Source organism: Rhipicephalus microplus, chromosome 2, assembly GCF_043290135.1.
Source record: "Rhipicephalus microplus isolate Deutch F79 chromosome 2, USDA_Rmic, whole genome shotgun sequence".
Lineage (NCBI taxonomy): Eukaryota > Metazoa > Arthropoda > Arachnida > Ixodida > Ixodidae > Rhipicephalus > Rhipicephalus microplus.
The window spans coordinates 238001951-238015805 of NC_134701.1; the positions used below are offsets into that span (position 1 = coordinate 238001951).

At 42.9% G+C, this 13855-nt stretch overlaps 1 protein-coding gene across 2 annotated transcripts in view; it reads right to left on the reverse strand.

Annotated features, from left to right (window-relative positions):
* Positions 1-1544: 1544 nt before the first annotated feature.
* Positions 1545-13855, reverse strand: part of LOC119170229 (iripin-3) — a 39988-nt gene continuing 27677 nt past the window's right edge. For both annotated transcript variants that reach the window (XM_075877988.1, XM_037421326.2), the window contains exons 2-3: positions 9474-10359; positions 1545-5930 (exon numbers count right to left, since the gene is read on the reverse strand). In XM_075877988.1, coding sequence (XP_075734103.1) covers positions 5612-5930; positions 9474-10351 — 1197 coding nt within the window. In that variant the 5' untranslated portion in view covers positions 10352-10359 and the 3' untranslated portion in view covers positions 1545-5611. The remainder of the gene's footprint in view (positions 5931-9473; positions 10360-13855) is intronic.

Below are 13855 nucleotides of genomic sequence, written 5' to 3' on the forward strand. Positions count from 1 at the left end.
TTAAAGCGTCTGCTCCTCGTCTCATCAGTTATGGCAAACAGCGTACGAAGCAGTTCGTCTTGGAAAAGTATATGTGCAAACAACGACTCCTTTAGGGAACGCTTATCAGAGTGTATAGCTTCAAAGAAAAAAATATAAATGCCTATCTGGGCAATACTTGCGTCCGGTGTAATAAAGATCGTGTCACTAACTTCCGAGAAAACCATCAAACCATTCTTGTCAATGTGCTAATCATCATAGAAACCAGCTGTTTTGAATTCTTTCATTCGGTGAGTCTTATTTTTCTAAGCGAATTCACCCTGGCCCTTCGACACTCGAAAAGCAGTTCGGAATTCAAACTAGCAGCAGGTCCGTGTATCGTTTAGCACGGATAGTTCGCTATAGGAAACGCGGCAACGGTTAAAACGCATTCCCCACCATTTATTTACGAAGGATGGTTTTCGCGTGCCTCAGCATCTTTAAAAATTTTTTAAAACTCAGCAGCTCATATATGAACCACTGAACACTACCAGCGACTTTTGTTAGATCGTTAAGAGACGCTCCATGAATCTTGTAGGTGTGTGAAGGTAAAACTGATTTACCGGTTCACTGGTATACAAACAGAAATTAGAGTTTAGGCCTTATAAAGATCCTAAGATTCTAGCATATATATATATATATATATATATATATATATATATATATATATATATATATATATATATATATTCACTCTGTGTCGTTTGCTTCTGGCTAATTTCGAGGAAGAGCTTGATGCAATGCACCGCCACAGTTGTTATTCAAATATAAGAGTACAAAACACTATCACGAACATAATGTATGATTGCCTTGCCCTGAATCATAAATGAAGTCAATTTATTTTTTATTTGTGGGGCCAATTATTCGTTGTGAAAATACATTGGCACCTTGTAAACGGTACATTCACAATTTCAAAATACCCAACGCTTTCTTATGACAATTACATTTTACACGTGAAAACTTCCGATACTTGCAAAATATCGCATGCTTGTTTTTCTGAAAATTCTGCGATGGTCGATTGATCGCCCTGTAGAAAACCGAAGGGGGCTGCAGCAGATTGCGCAAGCCGAGTCCTGAACCTGGTGAAGGTTTTAAAATCTGCCCAATTGGGACATTTGTAATCTTCACGAAATAGATTAGGCATAGGCAAGTTATCGAGAGTGGCCACTACGAAATGTACTAGTATAAAGCACGTCTTCACAATCGGGTTTCGATATGTGTTGCATCCGTCACTGGCTATAGCTGGCCACTTGACTGAGTAACTGGTTTAAAGTGGAAGCATGACTAAGCTGGTGCTGATTCATGTTGATAAAAATCGACTCGTCCTTTGTATTACGCGCTGATTGTCATCATGAATATGTAATTGGTGTTCTGGCGAAGCCAAAGTCGTTGTAGAACTGCATCCCACATGAAACTACATTTGGCAATGTCAACAATGTCCAAAGCTTAGCCTACACCGCCTTTCGAGCATTTCACCATGGCTTTTCGATCACGGGTTAAATAACACAAGTAACGCGAGACAGCACTGCGTTTGTAATTTCTTTATTGCTCACAAAAGAAAAGCAGCTTGTCCGAATAATATGATAATTAAAATTGAAGCAAACGCTAGCACTAAGACATATCGATATCACCTGCACAAAACTAACCGCATCCACAAAAAAAAAGAGTACTTCTATCGTCCTGCGAAAACCGGCTTTCGTGTATTCAACTACAATTTTCCGCTTTCTTAATGCTAACTATACACTATACTGACACTAGGTAACTGTAAATGTAAAATGAAATTTAGGTGCATAATCAAGCAACAGGTATACATAAGTCTACATAGTTAGACATCTACTGTTACTTATCCTGAATATATATGAATGATCGAATTGTTGTAAAAAAAATCTAGGGAATGCGAGTATATGTATGGCTGAATTTAGTACCACACAGCTGAAAAACAAAAGAGAGGGGGAAAGGGTAATTGCACATAAGTACGACTGCTTATATGCACTGTAATACCAAAGTGGACTCTTTATTACAGGCTTTGCACTTTAGTGTATACCGTTTTCACGCTATAGTGATAGAGAAAAAAGAAACGATCGGTTCACTAGCCACTTCTTCAATATACGTTTTTCTTTGAATTGTTTAGCATATCACTTATGGATCAGCATATATGAGTAGACCAGCCCGAACTGAGTGCGCAGGTGTTTATGCATATGATAAAGCGCTATAACATTCGAAATGTACAGATGTAGTTTAATTTGGTCCGTACAATGAAAACACATGCTGTAGCGGTTTAAAGCAAAAGCGCTTTACACCATACATGTTTTACGCCGCTTCACTGTTCAGCACACTCCGTGGAAAAACATCTCTCTTCACAGCAAAGTGACATGGCCTTCTAAGGAGCGTTCGAATAAATCATGACTGCGGCTGCGCATGCACAGTCCGTTTCACAATTAGGGTATATCTCAGATCGCATAACACGTGGTGCGGCCAGCGCTGTACTTGGGTGCCGCTATAGCACATGACATGATTCAACACCACAGCCCTTCAAGCGTCTGTGCATCCGCAAACTGCTGGCGGTGCTTGAATTCAGCGTTGGCAGCAGCTCAATTCAAGTGCTTCGAGATTCCCTCTAAGAGTGAAACAGACTGTACAGACGGGTCCACTGTTAAAGGGAACACCTGTGTGAGCAGCATGTTTAGATTTTGCTATCTTACGGAATCATAGCGACTTAGATATGCATAAAGCTACTGGTGATTAAAAGTTCCGACTCCTCTTCACAGAATATTGATTTGCATGAAGATTGTTTTTTAATCAACTTGCTTTAGAAGGCCAAGAATATCGATGGTGTGCATTCGAGTGTTCCCTTTAACAGGGGACCACACTGTATACATGTACATTGAAGCCCCACGCATAAGTAAGTGCCAATTCTGTTCGTTGCATAGCGTCACATACAGAGCCTGCACACTATATATGCCAGCGAACTCTGTGGTGAGTATACGGACATAGGAACTTCTGGCGGCTCTTTCCATTCTGGAAAACGCTGATAACATTGCAGAGAATAGCAAAAGAAGAAAAAAAAGTAGCAACACGTTTCCGCCGCGTCCTTCGAGAGCGATAGCAGTGGCAAAATAAACAAAAAATCCATCCTTATTTTACGGATGTTCGAGCAAGTATAGCTCTCTAAAGGCTTAGAAAAGAGCGAGAGGCAAAAAGAAAAAATAGAAGTCATGCAGCACTAACACACTCCAGTCTATGCATATATACCAAAAATCCCAAGTTTTCCGCGACACAAAAGCTTCCAGTCATGTTGCGCAGGTGCGTTGCATGTTTATTTACAAAACTCCTATTTGATGCCGCCCATGCTCACTTGTTTTTTTCACTCTAAATATGCATAAGAAAGTACCCTTCCTCAGCAAAAGGGAGAGTTGGGCTAGTTGTGGTTTGGGTTAGTTTGAGAAAGCGCAAAATACGAAAGACACAGGAAACGTGACAATGCGAGCTCTAACCGATAACTGGGTGCTTTATTCAAACGAAACATGAAGATAAGGGGAAGAAGTAAGAAGAGAACAAGCGCGCGCAACAAGTGCCCATGACAAAAAAAAATACAGGTTGGTAACGTCATTACATCTTTCTCAAAGTCAGGCCATTCACTGTCGAGCAACGCAATGGATGGCGTGCCAATGCACGTGGCGCAATTTTTGCACATAGCCAACATCGCTCGAACACCATTTTTTGACGCAATGGAGCTCGCATAGGCTCGAGTATTCGCAATGTACAAAATGGGTGGTATTTTCGTTAACACGCCATTAATTTCATTGTTCGATTGTGAGTTGACTTACTAGAATAAGCAATTATCTAACAAGCTTGTAGTCTTTTTATCGTTGGCATAAGTTGCGGGCGCATGTTCTGTTGTTCTTATTCCTTTTCTTCTTTTGTTTAGTTTGAATAAAGCACTCTGTTATTCATCAGTGCTCGTGTTGTGAAGTCCTTTTTTTTGTCTATTACTTTGGCGCTCTTTCAAAATGAACCTTTCTTTACTTAATTGCCATCCCTTCATCATGAAAAATTATCAACACATTCATGCCCGAGCCCGGTCTCAGCATGGATGTCCCGGTGCTTGTTTGATAATTGAAATAAAAATGAAAGTTGAAGCAGTCGCTATTTGCAAGCGACGTCTACCCCTCTTTATTTGGTAAATAGTATAAAACTAACAGACACACAACGTCCTGAATTCAATTGCTTTCGAAATTATGTTGTTTTAACAAAGCCCCTAGATGCCCCGGATACTCATGTGCGATACAAATACACAGTGTGGTGGAATCAGTACACCTCGCCAGTACAAGCACCGTCAAAGAAACATTGAACTGTGTTCATAACTTCAGATGGACCTTCGATCACTATGGCTCCGATACTTTGGTAAGTGAGAACGTACGATGTGAATCGAGTAAACTAAGTTTCTACTATAGAGCTGCCATTAATATGGAGTGTGTACGGAACAGCCCAGCAACAGCTGATACACATACTCGTCTTTGCGACTGCAGGAACACGTCCGAGATGGCACGTTACTCATTCGAATAGAGCAGAGAAGAGCTGAAACTCTGCGCTACCAACCACAGTATCGAGGGTTTACTATGACACCACCACTTCATCTTTCTATATTGTGCTCGCGACCAACGGTGTTTCGTAACGTTTGCAGAATAATGGGGGCCCACCAACTTGTGAGTGAAGAAGTATTCGATAAACATATGGCCCGACTTCAACTGCACGGGCTCCGTTTTCGCCCAGTTGCAGTCATGAAGAATCTTTCTCTAGAACCGAAACAAACCACGGATCTTTCAAGCATTGATTGCAAAGACGAACTACTACACCAAGTATTATTACCAGCCATGTCTTACGGCTTACCAGGGTTTACATCAATCTTATCTTTAGAAAAGGTGGCCATTATTCTAGCCTCTCCTGAGCAACAAATGTTTTGCTAAATGTATAGAGAGCTAGGGCTTGTGAAGGACATTTTAAGTACAAAGTGACATAGCTTAATATGAACCATAACCTAAAGTAGACATTGCTACTTTCCTGTCCATTTTGTTTTTTGTTCCTTGATCTGTGTGTCATTGGGCTTAGTTTATACATAATTAGAAACGAAATAACATTACACCCACTTGTCGCACTTCGCAACTACAGAGAACTAATCTAATTGAAAGCATGCAATATGGAATTTTAAATTAGAATAGTGTTGATCAACAGAGATACATATAGTGATATGATGAAACAAGCGCGTGTAAAAATACACACACTCACAGAGGACACAGATAAGCGCTTGTCTGTGTCCTCTGTGAGAGTGTGTATATTTTTAGCGCTTGTTTCATCATGAACCTTTACAAACACGCCCAACTGGCAGTCATCCTGAATATAGTGCTTTACCCGCGTTTATCCAATCAGATACATAAGTAAAGACATAAAAGAGAATATAAAGATGCAATTAACAAACATTTCAAGGAAAGGTACACGATCGACAAAGGATGTTATCTGTATCTCGAATCCAAAGCTGCACTAGCACGTTGAGGCTGGGAAAGCCTGTCGCTCTAGTGCCAGCCCGGACAGGCTCTTAATCGATTTTGTTCACTTGTCCCACAAAGAGCACGTTTCCTGTGCGTTTGTTGTCAATGAAGAAGAGGAAAGGCCGGTCGACGCGAATCTCGCCGGGACCAGTAATGATTCGTGTGTTGACGGTGACGCCGGTGACGGCTGCTGCCTCGCTGCCTTCCTCGTTCACCTCCACCACAGCCTTGTGTACCATCTGGTTCACAAAAAGCGACTTCTCGCCGTTGATCCTGGACAGGTCCGCTTCGGACGCGTTGAAGATCCTCTTGATTCCCAGCTTGGGCAGCACCTTTTTTAGGTCGTACTTCTGTTCCAGCTTAAACCTGCGCCACACGCGAATGTAATGAAAAGAAGGACTTAATGTTTATTAATAAAAAAGTTAATTGACTTCTGGATGAGCCCTTTTTAAAGTTCAATCAATCAATAAATTAATTTTGTTTGATCAAGTTAGTACAAAAATGATTACATACGTATTTGGATCATTGTCCTGCGCGGCTAGTTAGTGGTGCAATTTATTACATGAGTATTTTATTACATGTTATGAACAGAGGCACAATTATTAGGACTTTGAATTTTTATACTAATTCAACGACAGAATAGTTTCGAGGTATAATATATCTATTTAAATATATTTTACAATAACTACAAAATTGCTGCTATAACCTAGATAGACAAGCAATGAGGAAAGCCTTCAGGCATACGTTGTAAGAATACAGGACATAGGGACAGAAAAAAATATGTGCATAATTTGTGGTGGACAAGACAGTGTTGAAGAACCAAAACAGCGTTAAAAATGGGAAAGGAATAAATATACGCAAGTGAGTCAAAAGAAAATAATGGACCTGTGCTTTAGTTAAGAATAATGGGTTTAAATTATAGGTTAACAAAATGCATTTTGCGGGTCGAACTTTTCAGGCAAAAATTTGCTTGCAAGTTTAATTTCGAGTGAACTTACGTTCTATATTTTAGCATCGGTGAACTGAATTAACCATATGCCTTATACAATCCTACGATTGGGAAGGTTGAAGTTTCCTTTGCCTTCATGTCTTGTGTTACGGATCGGAGCTGAATACGTACTCACAGGTACTGCAAAGTTGGTGTTAACTGTAGAATTAGTCAATACTATGGTTTTACCATTTGGCTGAGGCGTGAAAGGCAGTATCCGAGAAGATCAAAACAAACCTGAGCATGGGCAAGAAAAGGCAGAGTACGTAACCAGTCGCAAGGCGCGTTTTTGTACTCGTGGTTTGGTGTACGATGGATAGCTAAAGCCCCATATCTCGCTACAATAAATGAGTTGAGAGGAGAAGTATAATAATTGAAGCGCGTTACTTGAAAAGCAACACTTGGCTTTAATGAGCGTAAAACATGCGAAGCGAGCTTTTTCGATACGTAATGCGCTTATTCCCTTCAAATCAGGTTTTCATGCATTAGGACCTCACGGTATTTAAACGTAGAAATGCGCTCAATACGCGTGTTGTTTATTTTTAGGTTCAAAGTACTATAATCTTGATTTTTTTCTCCTGGAATGAAATATGATATATCGAGTTTTAGATATACTTAATGCGAGCTTGTTGCGGGAGAATTGTGCGAAAATATGTGCTAACTCTGTGGCAGCAATGAAGGCCAGGGTTGCCAGCCTGGCTTCCTATGGTTAATTCACCAATCATGAGGGTCCGTCCAATAAATGCATAAGGGAACTTTTATATTCTTCACTTCACTTCACTTCACTTTTATTTCCTTAAAGACCCCCTGTAGGGGTATTACATAAGGGGTGGTGCATAACAAAAAAAAAAAAAGAGAACTATACAACGGTGTTTTTAATGGCTTCTGCAAACATAGATGGGTTAGTAATATTGTCGACGCACGCATTATAAATTACACAATACAAGAACACCGACCACGCAAACGTTAGCAGCAGCGCTATAGTGGCACTGTCGCGTGACACTGATTTCCAGCTAGTCGACCAATGCCACGGGATCCACTAATTGGGATTGTTCCAGATCGCATGCGCCACCTTATCCTGAATTATGCGCACACCATTCCAAAAATTATTGCCTAGCTGCTGGTGTGAGGGAATTGGTATCAACAATTCTGAAAGTGGCAATTACCTCTGCCGATATTAGAACGAATACGAGGTCCAGTAGCTGTTCCTGTCTTCGACGAAATTTACTATAGTTATATAGGAGGTGTCCGCTTCTAAGGGCGGAGGTAAGTGGTGCCATTCACAGTACCGTGCCGCGGAACGCGCACACCAGTGTTTCCCTAAGTAGTGGTGCGCCAAGCACCTCCACCCTCTCCCAATTAGGCGGTGCTCAGTGGTGCCTTTTTTTAATGATGGACTTCCGTTAGAAAATCCTGATATGTTCGTTGGCAGATATTTCACCGTTTGGACGGAATTCGGAACTTAGCTGTGGAGTGCGAGTATGTTTGTGCGAAAGCCATATCCTACTCATTAAGTTACTGTGCTAACACTAAGAAAGCTAGGTATTATGTGCATAAGCATAGAAAAAGCGAGGTTTCGTCAGCGGAACAGCTCGCATGCAGTGACGGGTCAGACGACCAGTACGCGAATCACTTGCTGGGTGTACAGTTTGCGTACTCAGTATAATCACTTGTATATCTTTGTTATCGCACACCAATGCTAACTTTTGCATTTGTTTATTAGTGAGTATTAAGGCCTGAAAAGTGCACAGCGGGCCAATGACACTTGTTAATTTTGATCATTAGATATTCTTGAACGTGCACCTAACCTAAACTCACGAAGAGGAGGAACAAACTTTATTTAGAACCAGCACTATAAGTGAGGCTGCCTGGGTCTGGAATTCTTTCATTTTTTTTTTTCGCTTGCACTCAATTACGAGGACTAAAGCGCTTAGTCAAACCCATGACCATGTGATCAGGATCACCACTATGTGAGAAAACTTAGGGAAGCTGTTCATGCACTAATTCAACTCTGGGCGTCCCGCCTTACGTGCTCCAATGTGGAACGCGCATATCGAAATGTCATGCATGGTTGCCCTTTGTCAATTCTATCAGGCGTGACGTCAGCTGGGACTTTCAGTTGACATTGTGAGAGGGAAATGGCACAGCGTGACTTGTATGCGCTGTCGAAAAGACACAGAAACATATCAGCCAATTCCCCAATGATAGCTGCAAAGAACTGCTACCCCAAAAGGAGTGTCTTCGATGCACCACACGAACCCATAATTGATTGATTGATTGATTGCTTGATTGATTGATTGGTTGATTGATTGATTGGTATGTGATGTTCACCGTCCCAAAACTACGATATGATTATGAGAGACGTTGTAGTGGAGGGCTCCGGAAATATCGGCCACCTGCAGCTCTTTAACGTGCATCCGAATCTGAGCATGCGTGCATACAGCGTTTTCGCCTCCATAGAAAATGCAGACGTCACCGCTGGGATTCGATCGTGCGACCAACTAGAAAGGAGGGCTCTTCATACTTTATATGTAGCGTCTTTTATAGTTTTACGCGTGGTTATATGTGTTGAAATGAACTAACTAGCTCAGGAAGCAATCATCGAAGATAAAAAGACCATTATAGCGATTCTCGCTAAACTGTATGCACGAGTTTAACTTGTTTGTTTATATGTCATGAGCTCTCTTGTTATTATGTACGTTTGTTATGCTAAAGAGCAGTCCTCAAAAAACAAAAAAAAACTCTCGTGGCTGTTGTCATTACTTCAATAAGGGTGGCAATATGTAAATGAAATGCAAAAAAGCGCATGCATTTAAAATTTAGTGTGTTGAAGAAAACATTGAGATTTTTCGCTGATGTGTTGGCACAACGCATTTTAGCTTACTCGCTCTTAATTTGAAAGATAACTTGATCCTGCTTACCTCGGGAGGTGAAGCATAAAAGTGGCTTCACGGAGCTTCTGCCTAGCGGCCACAATCACCGTCCCATTCAGCTGCCTCTTTAGCACTTCAACGCTGGACTCGTTTTGGGGCAGGGCTATAACCATGCTGTAGTCGAGACCGTTGTAAGGCAGTTCCAACATAGTAGCTGCCAAGTCCCTGACGTATGCGTATCCCGCCTTGACAACGCTCTGCATGGTGTCGACGCTTGTAGAGCGGCCATCGGCCGTGTAGAAAGGGGCCTTTGCCGTTTTAGACTGGTCAAACTTGCTGAGCCACGTCCCCTTGAAGTAGATGGCGTTAAGAAGTACCAGTTTGGTGAACCTAGGCAGCGGTTCATCGAACAACTTACTAATCTTCTGCTGCGTCTTCTGGCTCACCCACGAATTGATGGTGTTCAGGGTCGCCCGTTCATCACCGGAAAAGTCGGCCTTGAGAAGCTCCGCCGCGAAGCCGTTCTTCAACGCATTCAGGTAAGACGACAGGGCGTTCAGCCGCTGGTCCAGGACTGCGGCATTGGCGACCTCGAGCGTCGAGTTGGACGGCCCCAACAGGTGCCGATTAAAGTCTGCATGAGCCCTCACTACTTCGTCTTCCTCGAGCCCCAGTAGGTGGTATTTGAGGGCTACGTGGAGCTCACTCCGCGTCAAAGTGTCCGCGCCGGCGTGAACCATGGCAAGGGCCGTGGTCATGCTGTAGGGTGAGTAGAAGACGTTGTCCAGCTGGGACGTCGACATCAGTGGTAGAAGTTGGAGAGCGAAATTGTTGTTCGAGATCATCACCTTGAGGGCATCCGACGACGGAGTGGCCGCGTGGATGGCCCCTATCAGGACGACCACCACCACCAGCGGGAGCAGCATTCTGGGACCTTTCAAAAATAGAAGTGAAGCGCATCCTATGTATTCAGTCTACTTTTACATCACGTAGGCTATTGGTCGTTAAAAATGTTACGTTGCAATTTCTTTAGGCTATGCCTGGAAAGAAGGGAACGTAAGATTCATTCCGACTTTTTAAGTCAGCCAACGCGGTCGCTCAATGCGCTCCCACGCCTTGACTAGCGAGTGGTATAATATTATCGCCCTTGAACATTAAATAGAACCTTGCGGTGACAGCTAGCCTGTGATGTCGCTGCGTGCCTCATCGCCCTCGCTATAGCGCTGCTAGCGTCATGGTCTTTTCTCAGCTAGACGTTCAATGATTAAATGTTCTTTTGTTGTCAATTATTGAGACGCACTCTGCGTGTGTGCGTACGTGCGTGCGTTCGTGTGTGTGTGTGTGTGTGTGTGTGTGTGTGTTTGCGTGTGTGCGTGTGCGTGTGTGTGTGTGTTTGCGTGCGTGTGTGTGTGTGTGTGTGCGTGCGTGCGTTCGTGTGTGTGTGTGCGTGTGCGTGCGTGCGTGCGTGTGTGTGTGTGTGTGTGTGTGTGTGTGTGCGTGCGTGCGTGTGTGTGTGTGTGTGTGTGCGCGCGCGCGCGTGCTAGCTCACACAGCCTCTCACATGGTGTTAGAAGACGGGACGAAGCAAGCTTAGACTCTACGTCTTAACCAGAAGCCTTCGTAGAACGGCTACGCATTCGTGAAGCCTTGCCATGGATAAAGCAACAGTAGAAGCTGTCACATATTTGTTGCAAGCATCGAAAACCGCGACTACGACACAATATATTTGTGTAGCTTGGAAACTTTAAAAGAGTGGACGCAAGCTGTGCACTGCGATTGGACTCTCAGGTAAGCCCAAAGAACTTCAAGCGGCCACATCTTTCGTCATTATTGTATGGGGTATGGAGGATTTACCGCTCGTTTAGCAATGAAACCGAAACTGGCCGTAATGAGGAGGCCACCTTCTAAAGTGTCATAAGAACATTGCAAGCCTGCAGTGGTCAGGGTCACGTACCACGACCTTGGTTTCGACACGAAGGATCAAAAGCCGGATGAGTGATTAGATGAAAAGCTCACAGACCTACGAACGCTGGTTCGCGACTGCGAGTATGGGCAACTCTAAGAAAGAATGTTGAAGGGCCGCATCATCCAAGGCCTAAAATATGCGTGTCTGCAAAGCCAGTTGGTCTACGCTAACCCAGATTTCAGCGAACTCGTCAAAATTTGCCTTTCGAGAGAAAGAAGCAAGTATAAAGCTGTAGGAATTCAGAGAACGACTGGCGGAACCAACGGCAACGTCGACAAACACCCGGACTGCTCTCAAGAGGTCAAGCTAGTTGAATACGGCAAAATATGCACAAACATTGATAGGAATTCGATCAAATCGAGTGCCCTGCCAAAGGCACGAAATACAAGTGCGGGAAATGCAATAACGAGAGCCATCTCGTTTCCAAGAAGAGAGGCATGCGCAGGTGTCCAGACTATTTCTGTGTGCCAATAACACTGATATTTGTTAAAATTTGAAACGCCTACAGAAATTCGCCCTCTCCAAAAATTTCGCATCGCTGTCTTTCAGTCACACATGTGTCTGGTTGGACTTGAAGCTATTTTCAATGTAATCGCCGATTCATCTGGGGTTTTTACGCTATGTGTTCGAAGTGGGCCACTGGCTTCTATCTTAACCTCTCCATTTGCGACTGCTACAGCAATTCTTCGTATATGGGAGTAACTCACGGCATCAGCCTAGACCCTGTCTTTGGTGTTTGCGTCTCTTGTTCGGGGGGTCTTCATTCTCTCCGCAAGTCTTCACGCGTCTTTCTCCGGGTGCTTAATCCTCGGAATTTTCAGAATTTTCACTATTTCGTATTTTTATTGTGGAACCACACTGGTTCCCTGGTGCGTTGTTCAGTCAAGATAGAAACAATCAAGTATCCTCCAGACCGCAGAAATCTGTGAGTGTTTCATACTACGCCGTTCTGTGTCCCGCTCTTAATTCATCTATGATGTCGTGTATGTACGTCTAATACAAGCAGCCTTTCTGTGGGTGTGTTGCCTGGTATTTGAAGTGCTTGTTTATACACTTTCCTAATAAACGCACCAATTTTCTTTTGTTTATTTTTCTTCCATGAAGAGGTCACTTCTTTACTTTACTTCACTTTGACACAAAAATTACTACAAATAACATACCATTTACTTTCTCTGGCTTTCACATGCGTTAGTTCAAGGTGATGTTTTTTTTTTTTCAACGGGAATAGGACGTTTAGCGCACATGAGCATAACGTTTCAAAACATAAAAATAAAGTTTCGTTGCAGGTTTGATATATCATGTCAAAACACTCACTCATCACTTCATCTACTCGCACTCATTGCAAAGACGTTATTATAAGCTTTTATGAGTGACGAGGGGGGGGGCGAAATCACGCAAGTATGAGCGCTCACAAGACGCCGCCGCTTTTGTTCCAGGGAGCATACGCTCAGCAACAGTTACTGGCCTTCATTCTCTCAGCGGCGATCACTTCCATTTTATTCACGTACGACTTCTTCATATCCAACTATTCACCGACTTGCCTTCCGGCTCCCGTTCACTTATTCGCGCGTTATTTTCTTTCCTGGCATAGATCAGCCAGCTCTGCCGTGAATGGCCGCACACGAAAACCAAGTAGTGAGTCCGAGTTCGAGTGAGCCCGGCTGAGTAAAATGTTCGGGAGTTTCAGTGAATCTGATTTATTGTTGACTTTGAGCATGAGTCTGCTTTATCGAGCCCAGTTTTCGTTAGTCTATGCGCGAGTTATCCCGGCCGAAATGAGTATTAAGTGTGAAGAATTTCCCTGCGTAGTCTGTCTATCTATCTATCTATCTATCTATCTATCTATCTATCTATCTATCTATCTATCTATCTATCTATCTATCTATCTATCTATCTATCTATCTATCTATCTATCTATCTATCTATCTATCTATCTATCTATCCGCCTACGTCTGGGTGCTCTCGTGATCACCCCCTTGACTTGGGGTAAACAAAAATTACTATGGAAGGGTAAGATGGTTTGACAAATATGAATCGCTGGTCATGACATAATGTCCCAATCCCGTCGCGTGCATCGTTGAATCTTTTCCGCCAGACGTGTGGCACATACCCGCGGGCGGGTATGTGCCACACGTATGTGCAGCATTGACCTGACAAATGCAAACAATAAATGTCTGGATTCCGGAAAGAATAGAACTTCAGCATTCTGCGGGTCAATCAAGTAGTCTACCAAAAAGCCACATCAGCTCTCGGAACAACTTTTTAAATACACTTTAATGTTTTTCAAACGTCAATTGTGATTGCAGCGCTGGCTGTCCAATTTTATAAACATTACGTATGTACTGTACATTACGTATGTAAACATTACGTATGTACATTACGTATGATGCAGTCGTCACGTCGGGTTAACGTCAATTGTAGTTAGGTGCCATCCGCTGAAGTTGATATATGTAGAAGTGCGCAC